Source organism: Sebastes umbrosus, chromosome 11, assembly GCF_015220745.1.
Source record: "Sebastes umbrosus isolate fSebUmb1 chromosome 11, fSebUmb1.pri, whole genome shotgun sequence".
Lineage (NCBI taxonomy): Eukaryota > Metazoa > Chordata > Actinopteri > Perciformes > Sebastidae > Sebastes > Sebastes umbrosus.
This window is the reverse complement of record NC_051279.1, coordinates 10,775,855-10,793,041: the sequence shown is the minus strand read 5'-3', so window position 1 is coordinate 10,793,041 and position 17,187 is coordinate 10,775,855. Positions and strand designations below refer to the sequence as shown.

Genomic DNA, 17,187 nt, shown 5'->3' with positions numbered 1-17,187 from the left:
AACGCCGGTGAAAACATGACCTCTTTCCTAGTCAATCAGAAAGTTTTTACATCTGCAGGAGGTTTTGTGCCGATTCATATCTTGAGTAAACCTATCCCTTCTTGCTGCAAACTGCAGTGGTGACATAGTACGTTGGTTGATTAAAACCTCAAGCTGTATGACAACAGGGACGTGATGCATTTGTTGGTGTTATATGAAAGCATATACGATTCCCCGAACTGTGTTGTTCTAATGTGAGATTGAAAGACCATTTAATTTGAAGCCTGCACCGCCTAACCAATACATGTTCCAGTGATCTCTATCTGTTTGTGATTAGACCCACTATCAGCCTCAAAGCAAAGCAGCAGTTCTCGTTAATCGTCTAAGTTTGTCGGTGAACGACCGCAGATCTCTGTCATCCTCCAGAAACAGCAGTTTGTTGGCCAACCAGCATTTCACAGCTCGAGCTCGTCACAGCTTCCTGTGTGGTGTGCAGCATCTCAGTTTGAGCAGGAGTGCACACTGACAGACTCTTCTGGTAAGTGACACCTTTTTTTCCTCTCGCAGTAGATTAAACTTAAGAAGTCACTATTAATTCAGTTAAACTGATATTGCACATTAAACATATTTGCAAATCATTCATATTTTGTTCTTAACAAGTTGTGAATTCACAATAAACTCCTTTGGACTGCACTGATACAAGATAACATGGGCTGTCACATGTCCTTTTGTACTTCAGGTTCAGTAGCATGCATGTAATAGTTTACATGGCTCATGGTCAGAATTAGTGAGGTCTGTGTCACAATAACCTACTTTTATATACCACACTTTCATCTTGTACTGTCCTATAGACTGTACACAAAATAATGTTCCTAAAGAGAAAAAATCAAAAATTTTACAAGATGTCATTCTTTAAATATTCGCACATTTTAAAGTCAAGTTTGAGACACGAGCAACAATTGTAGCTGAGTTGTTACACACCGACTGAGCTGTGAAGGATTTTTGTAAAAATACAAGTATTTATATTAAAGAACCATGCAAAATAATTATCATTTAATTAGTGTCAAAAGCTCTTAAAACCCCCGAACTATTGTGTCTCATTCTGTGTTGAGGAAGAAGTCCATGAAACGTGTGTTGATACATTACATGCTTTGCAGGGAGATTCATGAATGCTGATGTAGGATATACATAACACGTGAATTCTGTCTTAGAGTTATTTTCCAATGGATAGCCCTAGAATATATCTACCTTTACCTCTGAATTATTCTATGAAAAGTCCGACTATGATATTTCCTACTCTGGAAATGAATATCGCATGAAAGTACACGTGAAAAAAAATGTGAAAACAATTGTGGCACATAGAAAAAGATTGATTTAGGTAATTTCTCCTGCAGCTTTTTCCACCTGCAACAAGCTGCACTTTTGTTATATTCCAGTGCTAACAGCTGAATATATTCTTATATGCAGCTAAATCAAAAGCAAGAAGCAGATCCAGTAATCCAAAATGTCGAACCCAGCGGTCACCCATCAACCGGGCGCAGGCAGTTTTGGGACAAATGTCCAAACAGGAGAGTGGAGCACAGGCCTGTGCTCCTGCTTCAGTGACTGGTTTATCTGTGAGTACCATTGCAAATGCTTAAAATTGACAAAGGCACACTTAGGCACACTTTCATATATTTTTTTCTTTCAAAAATTCACAATGAAATACACTTTATTATGCAGGTGCTCTCGGTTGTTGCTGTCCAACGATATTGAGCTGCTACACAGCAAATAAGTACGGAGAAAACTGCTGCTTGGGTTGTGTGCCAGGTGGCACAACGGCCATTAGGACTCATATGAGACTGACCTATGGCATTCAGGTAAGTTAATTATAATATGTATTGTATATTCCAAACTCTCTAGAACAGGGGTTCTCAAACTTTTTGGGGCCAGGGGCCATTTACAGGGGAAAACATTTTCCAAGGACCCCCTCATAATTGTAAAACTTATTAAGCAAACTACCATTTTTACTCTTATATACTATTGGAACTATTTATATACTAAAACTTTTCAAACTCAATATTTCAAACTTGTTTCATAGTGATAAACAGAAACACATTTAAATTTGGATCATGTTAATATCACTTATAAATAGAGGGTAATTTTATTCAAATTGCATTTGGACTCAACTTGACAAAACTAAACTTTAAACTTAAGCTTACCAGTCTAAAGCTGACTTTCGAGAAGTGCTTCAACAGAAAAATAATGAATGTATTGCTGTGTTTCACAATCATATCAGAGTTTCTATCAGCCCAAAGCTAACGTGACTGGAAGAAATGAACACAATATTTATAATTTTTTTATTTTATTATTATTTATTGATGCAAATGGTCCCCATCTGTAGAAACTTACTTTTTAATGATAAAGCACAGTTTTATAATTTATAGCAAATTATTTTGCGGACACCCTGACAGACCTCACTTTGAGAGTCACTGCTCTAGAAGACCCTTGCTTGTACTTGGGTGGGGCTGTAAGTCTCAAACAGGAAGACTGACCTGTTTTCAATGACGTGGCTCTTATGAAAGACAGAGATTTCATAAACATCTGAAACTTTGGGTGTTCCCTGCAATTGTGAAAGTCCATTTCCTCATCGAGGGGTTGGCGTTCCCTGTTTTAATTTTGTTGCAATCTTTTAACCACAGGGAACAATAATCAACGATGCCCTGATGACCTTTTTCTGCGGGCTATGTGAGACTTGCAGGATGGCGCGAGAAATCCGCATCAGGAATGGAGAAGTTTAATCTTAAGAAGACATAAAGGATTCTGGCCCCCAATATACAGTATTTTCATGTTGATGATGTCCAGCTATTGTGGAAGTCATTTGTTTATTTCTGTAGCAGGCCTATAGCTTTCATGCAGACCACAAAGAAGGATCAGTTAATGAATTATGCATTTCTTACCTGTAGCCTTATATGTACCTGTCTAACTGTGTGACAAAGTGCTAGTGCTGATCTGCATTGCTGTAAATAAACTGCATTGTTTAGTCACTCACAACATGATTATTACATTTCAGCAGGAAACATTTTGTACAACATTGTCAATAATAAGAAGAAAAGATTGTTTAATATTATTTCATTTACCTTTTAATTTAGGAAATTATGCTCTGATGAGCCACATGAGCCGCTTTTAGTGAATATAAATCCTATCTTAAACCACTGGATCCCAACCTTTGTGGCTGGTGACCCCTTAATGAGGACCTATAATGCTTTAGTGCTTTTCCCCTTTCCTTTAGTGTGTTATATAGTTTTTTGTGCATGTAAAAGGTCTGCAAAGTTACAACGTCCAAGAGGGAGTTACTCTCCCCCAGAGAGACACTGCTCCTGAACTGCCTGACATGCCTTGCTTGAAGTCCTGCCTTTTCTTCTGTCACCAAGTAACACATTTGCAAAATACCTGCCTAGCGGCTAGTTTGGTACGCCCTTAAAGGTCCCATATCGTGCATATTTTCAGGTTCATACTTGTATTTTGTGTTTCTACTAGAACATGTTTACATGCTGTAATGTTAAAAAAAAACGTTATTTTCCTCATACTGTCTGCCTGAATATGCCTGTATTTACCCTCTGTCTGAAACGCTCTGTTTTAGCGCATTTTGACGGAATTGCAACAGAATTGCGTTGCTAGGCAACAGCTTTGGTCCATGTGTACTTCCTGTCAGCTGATGTCATTCGCATACACTGCAACCAGGAATAAACTGGGACACATTTATAATGTTTACGTTTAAAATTGTGTCAAGGGTCTAAATACTGTGTATTTGTGACATCATGAATGGGCAGAAATCCTGACAGCTTGTTTCAAATGCAGAGTTTCTGAATACGGGCTGTGTGTATTTCCCTGTGGATTGAGCGTTTTGATACTTTCATAGCATTTTGTATAGGACTTAAGCCTGCTTTATAATAAAAAAAACATGAAAATCTCACTTTTTGTATAATATGGGACCTTTAAACAAAGCCAGTAAGAGCAGAGCTGGAGTGGAGTCCAAAGAGTTTTGGTTTGGTTGACAAATCACAACAGTGGGCCAGTAGACCAAAAGCGAAAAGTGTTTTTTCAACATTAAAGCATGTGAACATGTTGTAGTAGAAACAAGAAAATACAAGCATGCCCCTATAATTCACACTGTGGTTGAATTGAACCAGAATTGAACATTCCACACTGGTGATGTGTGGGTCGCGAACGAGCCAGTTCAAAGAGCCGGCTCTTATAAGTGAACGATAAGAGCCGGCTCCTGTCCGAGAGCCGTTTTTTTTTTTTTTTTTTTTTTTTTTATTAATTCAAGGCAGAATGATAGGACGATCTTCTCCACGCCACGGGCACTCCATGCACTGACTGTGACTGAATGTTGTGTTAATGATGTCCGTGCGACCAATCAGGTGATGACAGACGAGGAGCATAACATCAAGCGTGCTGATGGTCTACAGGTACAGAGCAGGAGGGAGAGGATCAGAGAAAGAGAGAGAGGAGTGTGGTGTGCGAATAGCAGACAAGATGAGTGACAGTCGGTAACGAAGCAGCATGTAAAATTATGGTATTCTGGAAATTATAAGTTTTAGTATAATTATATTGAATAATTTAAGTGATATATCTGCTCACGTTCTAATCATAGGTCAAAACAGCTAAAGCTAAATTTGGCTGAACTATAAAAAAGGCAGAAGTGGTAAAATGAAGAGTCGTTTGGGAGCTGAAAGAGCCGGCTCTTCTTGGTGAGTTGAGCCAAATGATCTGGCTCACTAAAAAGAGCCGTAATTCCCATCACTAGTTGACGTCATAACGCACAACAGGCGCTGATTGGCTGTTAGCTTCGTGGCCTAGCAACCAGAGGAGGCTTTAACAAACAGACAGACCAGCAAGCATCCGAGCTAGCTAGCTTCAACCTCTAACTAGCTGCCTACGTTTTCTGGAGAGATTTAATCATCCAAATACCGTCATGTCTTCAAGAACTCTGCCTCTGCTGTTCATCAACCTCGGCGGAGAGATGCTGTACATCCTGGACCAGCGGCTCCGAGCTCAGAACATCCCTGCTGACAAAGCTAAGAAAGGTAGCTAGCTTAGCTTAGCAGCTATCCAGACAACAACAACACAGATGTCACCCTGCAGTTCACACTGACATAACTACACATTCACATTCACCCGGTTGGTCCGTTTACTGTTTGTTTGTTTTATATATAAAATGTATTTATTAGTAATATTTTTATTGAATTTTACATATATACATATATACACATACAGACAGACTAACAATATTAATAATTACATTATACAATGAAATGTTTAGTCAGAATTTCAAAGAAAGAGAGACATGACATTTCATGTATTTCACTTATCTAACAAAAAAATAAAAAATAAATAAAATAAAAGATGAGACAAAATAAATAAATACCTCAAAGAAGAAGAACAAAAAAAAAAACACAACAACACAACAATTGCAACAACACTGGTTTCTGTTGTTTCAGTAAATACTAAGAAAGTCAAGCCAAGTGTAAAGTTAACATGAAGTCAACTGGTTGTCTTTGTAAATCAGAAGCAGAATCGTGTTTATTGGCAGGTGTCAGAGGTATACACTAGGAATTTGCTTTGGTTTTTGTTGGTGCAAGTTAAGCAGTATAAAACAAAAAGAATAGATAAAAAACGTTAGAATAAAATAAGAATTAAAAAAAATGAAATTCTACCAATATACAATATACAAAAATAAGCTATAAAACAAAAATAAATATGATATAAACAGATAGTGCCGGTGTGCAAACAATCAGGTAGATAGATAGATAGTAACTTTATTGATCCTGAGGGAAATTCAAGTTTCCAGCATCACAGTTCCATAGTGCAAAACATGTTAGTAGAAAGGCAGTAAAAAAATTAGAAGTACAAAGTACAAAAAAAATATACCAGATATAAAAATACAAGTAGATGAAGAAAACTGTTAAAAGTGAATATAGTGCAGGGTAACAGCTGTGATACACGACTATTAAAAAAGTGAATATAGTGCAGAAGAGACTGTTAAAAATGAGTATAGTGCAGGGTAACTCCAGTAGCTTAGTCTATGAAAGTGCACTGTGTGCATTGTTATCTGTCCTAGTAAGAGGTCTACACTAGGAATTTGATTTGGTTTTGTTGGTGCAAGTAAGCAGTATAATAACAAAAGATTAGATAAAAACGTTAGAATAAAATAAGAATTTAAAAAATGAATTCTACCAATATACAATATACAAAAAAAGCTATAGAACAACAACAATGGGCGGAGGGGCTGTTGGAGAGCCCCACTGCCATGGGGGAAAAAACTGTTTTTATGGCGTGAGGTTTTGGTCCTGATGGACCTTAACCTCCTGCCAGATGGCAGAGTCTGGAAGAGATGGTGTCCGGGATGGGAGGATGATATGATAACATCATAACGGTTGCTGTTGCATGGGACACTGTAATTGGAGGCCCAGAGCATCTTTCAATGTGTAGCTAGCTAATTCCCAATTCTCCATTGTCAATAAATGTGAAACTGCTCTGTTCTATGTAGAAATTTAACATATATGCAAATGTAGTAGCCTGAATACAACAACATTGGTCAAGCCTTTTGTCTTTCAGCAATCTGGTTTTCAGAATTTCATCTTCTTTTAACTCTTTAAAGTTTCCACAATAGCTGGCTGGATAGACGATGACAGAAGGAGAGGTATTATTATTACTGAGCTTCAGCATAATCATGCACTGATGCATTAGTAGCTCTCTGCTCTGCTTTTGGCCTAGACTGAAGCAACGTGCTGATGAAACAGCAGATGAGACCTCATCATGCACAGATGCACCCGGGTACATCATGTAAGTGGTTGGGTCACTCAAATGCTCAGGTCCTGGCCTCAGACTTTATTGGTTATAATAAGGGCCTTCATAGCCACAATAACAATGAGTTGTTTTCAAAACAGTGATCAATATCTGTAAATTTAAGAGCATTAGAAGCTACCACGCAGGCCTATATGCCATAAGATAATCACTACATCACTACAATCACTACATACAATTGTCTCTTACCTAAAAGAAATAGTGCATTGCACTAACACCTCACTGTGTTAAACAAGTTTATTTTCTTCACCCTTGAGCCAATAAAAAGCTTGTGAAATATTTTGGAAGAAAGTGAAGTTACCCTATGAGGTTTGACCTCTTACAGTCACAACAGTGATTGTGTGCAAATTGCAACAGTGATTGAAAACATTTCTGAGGTTAGCATCAACACAAATATTTCCTATCTGGCTATCGCCCTGCTACCAAGTAGGACATATGCTGATGGCTTTCCACGCTGCTGCTTTATTAGGGCCGCTGGGATAGGCTTGGGATGAAATGGTTTTGGCGAACATATAGTATAGGATGCTGCCTGCTTCTGAGCCTACAGTGTGGAAAGAAAGTAGCCTCCATTTGTTTAAACTCAGTTAACTCTTTGTGGACTTTTCTGTTTACCTGACTAGTTATGAATGACATCATCACCACCATGTTCAACAAGAAGTTCCTAGAAGAGCTTTTCAAGCCACAGGAGCTTTACTCCAAAAAGGCCCTGCGGACCGTGTTCGACAGGCTGGCCCATGCCTCAATAATGAGACTCAACCAAGCTAGTATGGACAAGGTAAGTTATCAGGTATACAGATTTAGTCTGTACACCTCTATACTGTGTTGTGTCATGCACATGCTGAATTGTTCTGCTCCTTTTTTTCCCCATCTAATTTGAATTTTCACTTCAGTGCACAAGACTTATCCACACATTAATCACATTCTCATCAACTGCACAGTTTTGTTTTTACAGCCTCCTCAGTATACACAGCAGATTAGTATGCGTCAGATCTACGTTAGATAAATCTACACATCAGCCAATGTTTTGTAGTCATATCACAAGTATGTAAATATTGGATCATTTTGTTGCCTTGAAGCATAGCAGTAATTCTGAAGTATCGAGCGATTCATATCTTAAACACCGTATGTGACTCCCTCTGCTGTTTCTTATAGAACAAGACTGATTTTTATTTTGATGGATGATTCAGTGAAGGCATGCATGTGTGTGTGTGTGTGTGTGTCCCTCCTCACAGCTATATGACCTGATGACCATGGCCTTCAAGTACCAGGTGCTTCTCTGTCCCCGACCCAAGGACATCCTCCTTGTCTCCTTCAACCACATGGATGCAATCAAAGACTTTGTGAAAGATACTCCCAGCATCCTTGGCCAGGTTGATGAGACATACCGACAGCTCATAGAGGTTTGACACATGTGACTTCACTCTCCTTACATTTGTTATGGACAGGAGTGGGTAGCGACATTACACATGGCTTGTTGGGGTTTCCTGCAGTGTGCTGCAAGATCTTAATTTTTTTTGGGGGTGGGGTGTGTTATCTAGGTCAAATTTAAAAAGAGGTAGAATGTAAAAGGGCCTCCAAACGTGGCGAGGTTTACCAAGATGAACTAGAAGGGGCACTCAGAGAGCGCAGACCTCCGCCAACGCAACAAAAGTGCATTGGCAAATGTTAACAAAAGTGAAAAATAATTAGTGTATCCACGTTAGTGTGATTCGGATCTGCTCCAAAATGTAATGGGTTAGTCCTTGGCCCATACTACACCCTTCCACCAAGTTTCATGAAAATTGGGCAAGTGTTTTTTCCGGAAACCTGCTGACAAACAAAAAAAAAAAAAAACTGAACCGAAAACATAACCACCCTGGCGGAGGTTATAAAGAAAAAGTCATACATAGTCAGGTATGTGTCTATAATGCCTATAGAACTGACTTTACACCCTCATAACTGAGGAAAAGCAATGACTCGCCATGTGTCACCAAACAGGATTTAAAAAACTGCCATCTAGTGCAAATATGGCCAAGAAGAGGAAACACACATCAATGTTAGCAGTGTCATAGTCTTATGACCATAAACAGTATGAAGGTCCACATATCAGACCAGTCATAATGACCAAGAGAAAACCATCCAATTCAACAACATAAGCATTTAATAGAAGCTATTTAAATGTCAGTGACTTATTTGATGTACTTCCCTGATTCAGTATCATCTATGCTGCCATCACTTTAAACCATTTGGATTATAATCACATACATTGAGCTATACTATGACTGCACATGTTCTGTCAGTGTCGGAGCAACAGTTTTACAGTGCTTGTTATTGTACGATTAGGTTAAATGGGATAATGTTTAACATTAAAGGAACAGTGTGAAACATTTAGGGGTTCCTATGTACACACACACACACACACTCTACGCATTGACTGCTCCAAATGACCAACGCTACTCTTACAACAACTGGCTCTAGAGAGGGACGTTCGCGTTTTCACGTCGGTTACCATAGTTCTCCTAAACGCTTTGCACACAGGAGAGGCTTCTGTTGGTTGCTATCTGCAACCTCACCACTAGATGCTGCCAGGTCCTACACACTGCATCTTTAATAAAGGAAGAAATGTATATATACATAGATATGCTTTGTAGTTATGTTTTTGTCATTGCTGGTTTAATGAAGTTACTTTTCAATTTCACTTTTTTTATTTTTAGATGTATACAACATTGTCAAGTGGAGAATTCCAGCTGATCAGACAAACTCTCCTTATCTTCTTCCAAGACATGCATATAAGAGTAAGTCCATTATGGTCACAAATTTGAATCATGGAGAGAGTATAAACTGGATAATATTATGTTTTGTTTTATTTTCCTCACAAGCCTGTTTTTATGTTTTCTTGTATGCCAGGTGTCTATTTTCCTCAAGGATAAAGTGCAGAACTCAAATGGCCGCTTCGTGCTTCCCACCAGTGGTCCTGTGCCTTATGGAACACAAGTCCCTGGCTTGATAAGGTACCGCTGTCACTCAGACCCAAACAACCTTCACTCTAAAGAATGATGGAAATGACTGAGTTCAAACAACTGGCTTGGATCGTACAATGTATCTTTGGTCCTTCCAATGATCTTTAATGTTTGTTTCTTTTTGCTGATCTCACGCAGACACTGTAATCTTACGTTAGGTAGGCCTATCTGCAGCTAATAGCATTACAAAGGTTTTGTTGAACAAGCATTTACATTCTAATTTTAGATGCGTCGTATGTTTAGCTTGGATCAAATTACTTAAGGATTGAATGTACGTTTAATGCATCGACGAGACAAGCTTACATGTAGAGCATCTGAGCTTCAACAGTCTTAAAGTATTCAAAGTAACACAGGTGTTAAGGGTTACACAGGGAACTACTTTCATCACAGGAAAAGAAATTTAAATTGCTGTGCATAGAAAAGGTATTAAAAACATGCTTGTCCATGATATTTTGTGTTTTTGTATCGTGTAATTGCAGGATATTTAGCTGCACTGGTGAAGAGGTGAGCAGGCTGCAGTTCAGTAATGGAGGAAACTATACCGCTGCAAGCCGGAAGGGATCTTTCGAGACATTTGGAGACAGAGTCACCAAACTAGGCACAAACATGTAAGCAAAAGTACAAAAGATGCACATGAACATGACTTAGTGGTACTGTATTTATGCAATGGCAGTGGGTTGATGAGGAATTTCTGTCATCCAGGTCATGAGATATTTAGAAGTATTGAATCAAAGGCAACTGAACTTTATGGTGTCGTCTTGTATCTAAACTTATGTGGTTTGTTATCACATAATTTCAACAAATTACGGTGTGAACAACCTGAAGAGGATTAAATGCCTGGAACTTCCCACCTGTCAGTGAAAGTATAAGGCCTATTGGATGAGTAGACAGATCGCTTTCGGCACTGTGTTGCATTGAAATGTTCATTCTCTCTTTTTTGTATCTTTTCATTCAGGTACAGTGTGAGCCGTCCAGTGGAAACGCACATGTCAGGAACATCTAAAAATTCTGCTCAGCACACTAAGGTGAAACAGCTTCGTTGTCAGCACTTTAATGATTTAATTAATGCACAAAATGTTCATGAACTTCATGTATACACAAGTTACATTTTTAACTCTATACGTGTCCACTCTACATAACACGAGCAGGAACCTGGTGAAGTGACCCTGGTCCAGAATCATACTCTGCTTCCTGGTGCATAATCCTCAATAGCAGAATCTTGTAAACAACCGGTTCAGCACTAACATGCTGAAGTAAACAAGCCTATGTGTGTCAACAGGTCAACACTGCTCCCAACCCTTTGGCCAAAGAGGAGCTGAATCTGTTAGCCAAGTTAATGGGAGGGTTAGATGTTCAGAAACCAGGAAATGCAGAAAGCGGTTTCCGAGTCAACCTCTTCGCTACCGATGAGGAAGAAGAGTGAGTCCCCTTTTTTTGTGTGTGCAGTGTCGATGTGTTGTATGACATTTGAGAAAATGAAACTGCTACTAAAATGATTTAACCCGTTTTAATTACTCAAAACTAACATTGCAACTTCTTTTTTTTATCACAGAGAGGCATTAATATCAAGACCAGATGGCCTTTCATATGGAGTCATAAACATCCAAGCAACAAAGGTAAAGCTTAGTTATCTGTCCTCACAAACGTTTAGTATGAAATAATCCAAAATCCAGTATTTGTGCACATTTAGTGACAAAAACTCTGACCATACTGTCAGTCATCTGTCATCTGAGTCTGAAAATCTCAGAGTTGCTGTGCTGCTCAGACCACAGGGACATTTTTTTGTCCCTGACTGTTGTCATATACTGTAGATGTCAGGGTGCACAAACTACACATGTGATCTCAGACAAGGTGGATTTGATTTACAAGATTACTCTAGTTGGAGAGATCTGTGACATTGTATGATCGTAGTAGTCGTCGAAAACACACACAGAAGTCACTCACCAGAAATAACATCTGGTTTGTTTACGTCTGGCTAGTGAATGAGCTGTTTTTATCTACATAAGGAGCGGTCCTCTTCAGGGAGTCCGCCATGTTGCTCCACCATGTTTCTACAGTAGCCCAGAACGGACAAACTAAACACTGGTTCTAGAGAGAGCCTTTCGTGTTTTTATGTTACCTGAAGGCCACCGTAGTCTACGGCACGCTTGTGAAACTGCGGTTTTGCACTCAGCGGGCTCACGTTACCACAGTCTTGGAAAGGGAGGAGTGAATGGAAGGGTACTCAGTTGGTTGCCGAATCCTACACACTGTACCTCTAGAAACTGATGTAGTGTCTGGGACAGCGTGCGACGTGGGCAGGACCCATCTCAGAACCGCTTGACTCAAGGTTTTTTTATCTCAGATCTAAGAGGTTTATCTAGGATGGACAAATCATGGGTGAAAATCTTGTAGTCTGTACTCGCCAAATCTGTCAGCCTCACAGCTAGTAGGGTATCTTTTAACCTTGATAAGCAACCCCCGTGATTGAACTCTGGGTCAAATGTTACTTATCTCAATGATAGGCTTAAGGTTAATGATCAGAGATGTGAGGCTTTGCCAGACTAACAGGATTTACTGTAATGAGGTATAAGAAGTCCTTGTGACGACCAGGCTAGCACTGCGATTGACGGATGTCCGCTTGTGATCGGATCACCCAAGATGCATGTTAATGCCAGGTCTGAACAGGGCCTTTGTCTTTCAGGACCAGCAGGCCAACGCAGAGCTGGCCAAGATCATGGGGGATTTCACAGAGACTGCAGATCAATCTCCCAGCGTCAGCAGCAAAGGGGACGACCTTCTGGCCATGATGGACGGCCTGTGACATGGTCACCCTGACAGAAATGTCCAGCGGGTGGGGCACGATGCATCGCTAACAGTCCACTGTAGACCAGTCTGCTGCCTGTACCTGCGTATATACACTGCAGCAACCTCACATGCAGCCAGTCTTCTCTGGGTGCTATTAAAATGCAGAAGTGAGCAGGTATTTCCATTGATGCATGGAATTTGAAATTTGCATAGTTAACAACAAGAACAACAAAGAATGTGGCGAGCTGAGCTTTAAGCTGTAATACACTGTAATAGTATGTTCGCTGCAAGCATAAAAGAGTTTCAGTGCATCAGAATATACAGCGGGCCTCGATCAGCTTGTTGAACATGTGTAACACGTGGTAATAGCAAAACATCTGTTTGTATGATGATGCATTTTTAAAATCACAGTCGGGCTGTACGCAAAATACATTCACAATGTCATTTAACTTTTAATAATGCATCTCAGTTTTAGTTGATCTGATGCTTTATAGTCCATAATTCCATGTTACACAGTGGGAAAAGGGATTTTGTTAACTTCTGCTTTATTCTAATGAACAAGTGATGATATTGCGAGGGAATCGGAGGAAACCCAAGTGCTCTTTCTAATGTGATTCAAATTTCCTCAAATCTTTATTTTGGTTCTTTATTTTAAGTTTATCTTGCATCATACTGTACTACCTTAAAACAGTATGAGGAGCAACTTGTGAGGCATTTTTCACTACCATCTAGTGTGGAAGTGTAGCCCAGAAATGTGCTCATTGATGAGTGCGTAATATTATGATATATATATATATATATATATATATAAGTAATTGTCTAATATGTAAATATGTTTATTGCATACTGTATTTATTTGAATGTATAAATCTCTGTGTATAGGAAGTGCATATTGCTACAGTTGTTAAATTGTTGAATTGTGCAATGTAGTATTTTTAATAAATAGATGAAAAAATAGTTTTTGCACATGTTATTGTATGAACTGCATCATCGGCTTTGGTACTGATGCAATTGAGTGTTAATAATGGCATGAAGCTTGTAACAGCTTGTTGTAGTTGAAAAGATTTAACAGTAGGGGGAGATGTCTGACCTTTTCTAAACACCATGTACTGTATATGGTCTGTCCAAAGTGACTACCACTCATTGCCATAGTGCCATTTAGTATCCAGTCATGCTGCCTTTTAAACAAATGCACCAAAAAGATGATAGGCGATCAAGTTTTGTTTTTTTTATCGCTAATTGCCATAGGGATGTGGGATTCATTGAAACGTAAAACAACATGTGTGATTGATTATGTTTATCTATATTTACATATTTAACCATCAAAACACAACATTAAAAGCAATATGCTTGAATGGAATCCCCTGTCCTCCAGCACAGACCTACAATAAGAATTGCTGTGGCAACAGCTATCTGTACACAAGATGTTTGTGTGCAGTCTGACATGCAGACGGGTCAAAGTGAGACTGATAGTCTGCACTACCCCAGTCAACACACACGAACATGATGCATACCGTGCAGGCAAAACATGCTGAGACATTACTCTGAATTGATCCGGGGGAGGAGGATTCTGGTGAGGTCTTCTGAATAATCTTGGCAAAGGAGAGACAACAAACGTAACGTGCCCTGAGGATACAAGCTACCTGCAAAACAAACAGAAACCAGAGCTCATGCCAGTCGTCCTGCAAGGGTGCACCAAGCTCACTAGAAAACAACATTTTACCACCAAGATTTGCAAGATTCCTTATTTAATTACCAGGATTTTATTTTAGTGGTATATTCAAAAACAATATAAATGTGATTTCTAAGATAATAAATAAAAGTCACTTATTTAAAGAGATGTTTAACTTACAAAATTTAAAAAGTACAAGACTTGAAAAATATGAATTGCAAAGAAAAAGTCTTTAAAGTCCACTAAACCTTAGCTTCCCTAAACATGCCAAAAGAGCCACTAAAACATGATTCTCTCTCACAGACCTTGCATTTTCAGCTATGATTCAGTTTCCTCTTTAAAAATTGTGGGCAGGAGACTGTAAAGCCACAGGCTGACAAGTGTTTCATGTGGCCGGGGGCATATGCTCTGCTGAGTCAATGCAGGAAGACGAGAGCAACTCAAATAAGCCTCTGCCATTTCGGTTGCCCTCTCTGTCTGTCACACCTGCCCACTGGTTTGAAACTGGTATGTGGGTGGAATTAAGATGAATCGGGGAGTCTAAATTGGGAACAGAAGTGGGCTTCACTAAATGTCACTGTCATACAAAAAAATGCTTGCTGAGTAAATGAGTATGAAATAGACTTTTTAGTGCGCTGAATTGGTGGTTAACACTTTAATAGTCTATTCTATCAAAAAGTAAGCACAACTACAAGCCAAGTGTACCTTTCTGTACGCTATAAGGCAAGAATACTTAGTTATACTTTTTTCAAGTATATCAAAATACTAAGTACAAGTAGGCCTATAAGACAAGTATACTTAGACTTTTCTGTATACTTGTCAGTATGAGCCAAGTATACCTATGTATACTTTTGTTAAGTATAGATCTGATAAGTACATAAAAAAGTAAACTGAAAGTATACTCTCTTATTTCAAGTTTAAAAGAAGTATACTTGAGTAGTCTCAAATATTGAAAATCTAATGTTTTTTATCAGATGACATACTAATTAAACTCATATGGTTAACGTGAATGAAGTGCAATATGTGTCTCATTAAAAAATCAATTCTATGAAAAAAACAGTCAAAAAACTCCATGTGCAGTTACAATCAGGTAAATTACATTTTGTTATAGAAACAGGTAGGTTTAATGGTTTCCCTGAAGAGAAAAGGCTGTTTTATTTGAGAAAAAAACTATTTTATGTGATTTAGGTGGGATTGAAGATGAAGTCCATTGCATGTTATATTGCTCTATTATTATATTTTAAGGGATACACTTTTTTTTTGATTAAATGTTCCATCAGTTCTGATGACTTCAACATGTGTTTTAAGAGCTTTTCGTGGCAGATTTATTTGTAGAGCTTATCTAAATTCTTAATTTGCAGTTTTTTTTAAAACCATATATGGTGTTTTGTTGTGTAATATGATTTGGGAGTGAATTCCATTCTTGCATTGCTTTGTATATTGCTGTACTTTGACCTGATTTGGTTTTGGATCTTGGTAAAGTAAAACAACCTGCAGTAGCATGCCTTGTGGAATAATTGTGTGTATCTGTACTAAAGGATAGTTTTTTACAAAAAAATAAATGGAGTCTTTGTTGTTATAACATTCTTAATGAAAACCGTCAATGAATACAGCAATCTATTTCTCACTTCAAACCAAGAGAGACATTTATGCATTTTAAGAACATTTGTTCTCCACCCACAAGAAAGAGCTATGCGTGCCGCTTTATTCTGGACCAGTTGCAGTTTTCTTATATTACCTGATGAAGTATTGGACCAAACTGCTGAGCAATAATCCAGATGAGATAAAACCAAAGCTTGAATTACTTGTTTAATTGTTTGTTGTATCAGATATTTTGCCCATCTCTTAATTACAGATAAACTGTTTCCCATTTTAGTTACCACTCTCTGTATGTGTTTATCCCATGATAATTTTCATGTGGGCTTGGAATTCATTATAAATAATTAATTAATTAATTAATTTCATCATCAGTGTGTGTTTTAAAGTGATTACAAAACAAGTGAAGACATGTGCAGGTCCATATATAAAAAAGACCAAAATATATTATACAGAGAAAGACAAATAACAAAGTACAAAAACAAAACAAAAACAACACAAGGGGATAAAAGCAGGTTGAATAGTGAATGTGATGTGGATAATGGGTGTGTGTTTGGCATTGAATGAGGCTAGATGACATATACTCTTAAACACATATACTGTACACATGCACATACAGGTATCCTTCATTTTATGTATAGCACAACAATCTTAATTGTAATCCATTAAATGTTTCCCCATACAGACAACAATGATGTAATGTCTGTCATTTAGCAACTTTTATTATTATTATGCAAAAGAATTTCATCATCAGTGCGCAACACATTTACTAGAAATGTAAAATGTAAATGTATTAAGTGTCCTTTTTAGAACTGCTTTTAATGTGTAATTAATATTGTGTGTTTTATGATCTTTCTATCTATGTAGAGTATCTTTGAGTTTTTAGAAAAGCGCTATATAAATAAAATGTATTATTATTATTGTTATTAAACTTTTCCCGTACAGACAACAATGATGTAATGTCTGTCATTTAGCAACTTTTATTATTATTATGCAAAATAATTTCATCATCAGTGCGCAACAACAACAAAAAAAAAACAGACATGAGGTGTTGTCTCATTGGTCATTTAAAGTGATTACAAAACAAGTGAAGACATGTGCAGGGACATAATATAAAAAAGACCAAAATATATTATAGATATATAGATGGTCATATATGACATATATCTCCTCTTAAACACATATACTGTACACATGCACACATATCTACACACACACATACAGATATCCCCCCTTTTATGTATAGCAAAACAATCTTAATTTGAATGCATTAAACTTTTTTTTTTACAACAATGATGTTAT

General features: G+C 37.9%; 2 protein-coding genes and 1 long non-coding RNA gene across 3 annotated transcripts; all 3 read left to right on the top strand.

Moving 5' to 3' along the window:
• Nucleotides 1-379: 379 nt before the first annotated feature.
• LOC119497509 (cornifelin-like) lies at nt 380-3,012 on the top strand. The gene is made up of 4 exons (XM_037785684.1): nt 380-517; nt 1,447-1,595; nt 1,702-1,838; nt 2,661-3,012. The coding sequence occupies exons 2-4, from the start codon at nt 1,484-1,486 to the stop codon at nt 2,757-2,759; spliced, it is 348 nt and encodes a 115-aa protein (XP_037641612.1). The 5' UTR covers nt 380-517; nt 1,447-1,483; the 3' UTR covers nt 2,760-3,012.
• Nucleotides 3,013-4,810: 1,798 nt separating this feature from the next.
• On the top strand, nt 4,811-13,574 carry oscp1b (organic solute carrier partner 1b). Its single transcript, XM_037785662.1, has 10 exons — nt 4,811-5,051; nt 7,452-7,606; nt 8,064-8,231; nt 9,525-9,605; nt 9,718-9,821; nt 10,310-10,438; nt 10,786-10,855; nt 11,110-11,249; nt 11,383-11,446; nt 12,514-13,574. Exons 1-10 carry the CDS (start codon nt 4,940-4,942, stop codon nt 12,631-12,633), a joined length of 1,143 nt encoding a protein of 380 aa, XP_037641590.1. The 5' UTR covers nt 4,811-4,939; the 3' UTR covers nt 12,634-13,574.
• On the top strand, nt 5,385-6,183 carry LOC119497515. Its single transcript, XR_005208940.1, has 2 exons — nt 5,385-5,566; nt 6,092-6,183. It is a non-coding gene; the product is annotated as an uncharacterized LOC119497515 (long non-coding RNA).
• Nucleotides 13,575-17,187: the final 3,613 nt, after the last annotated feature.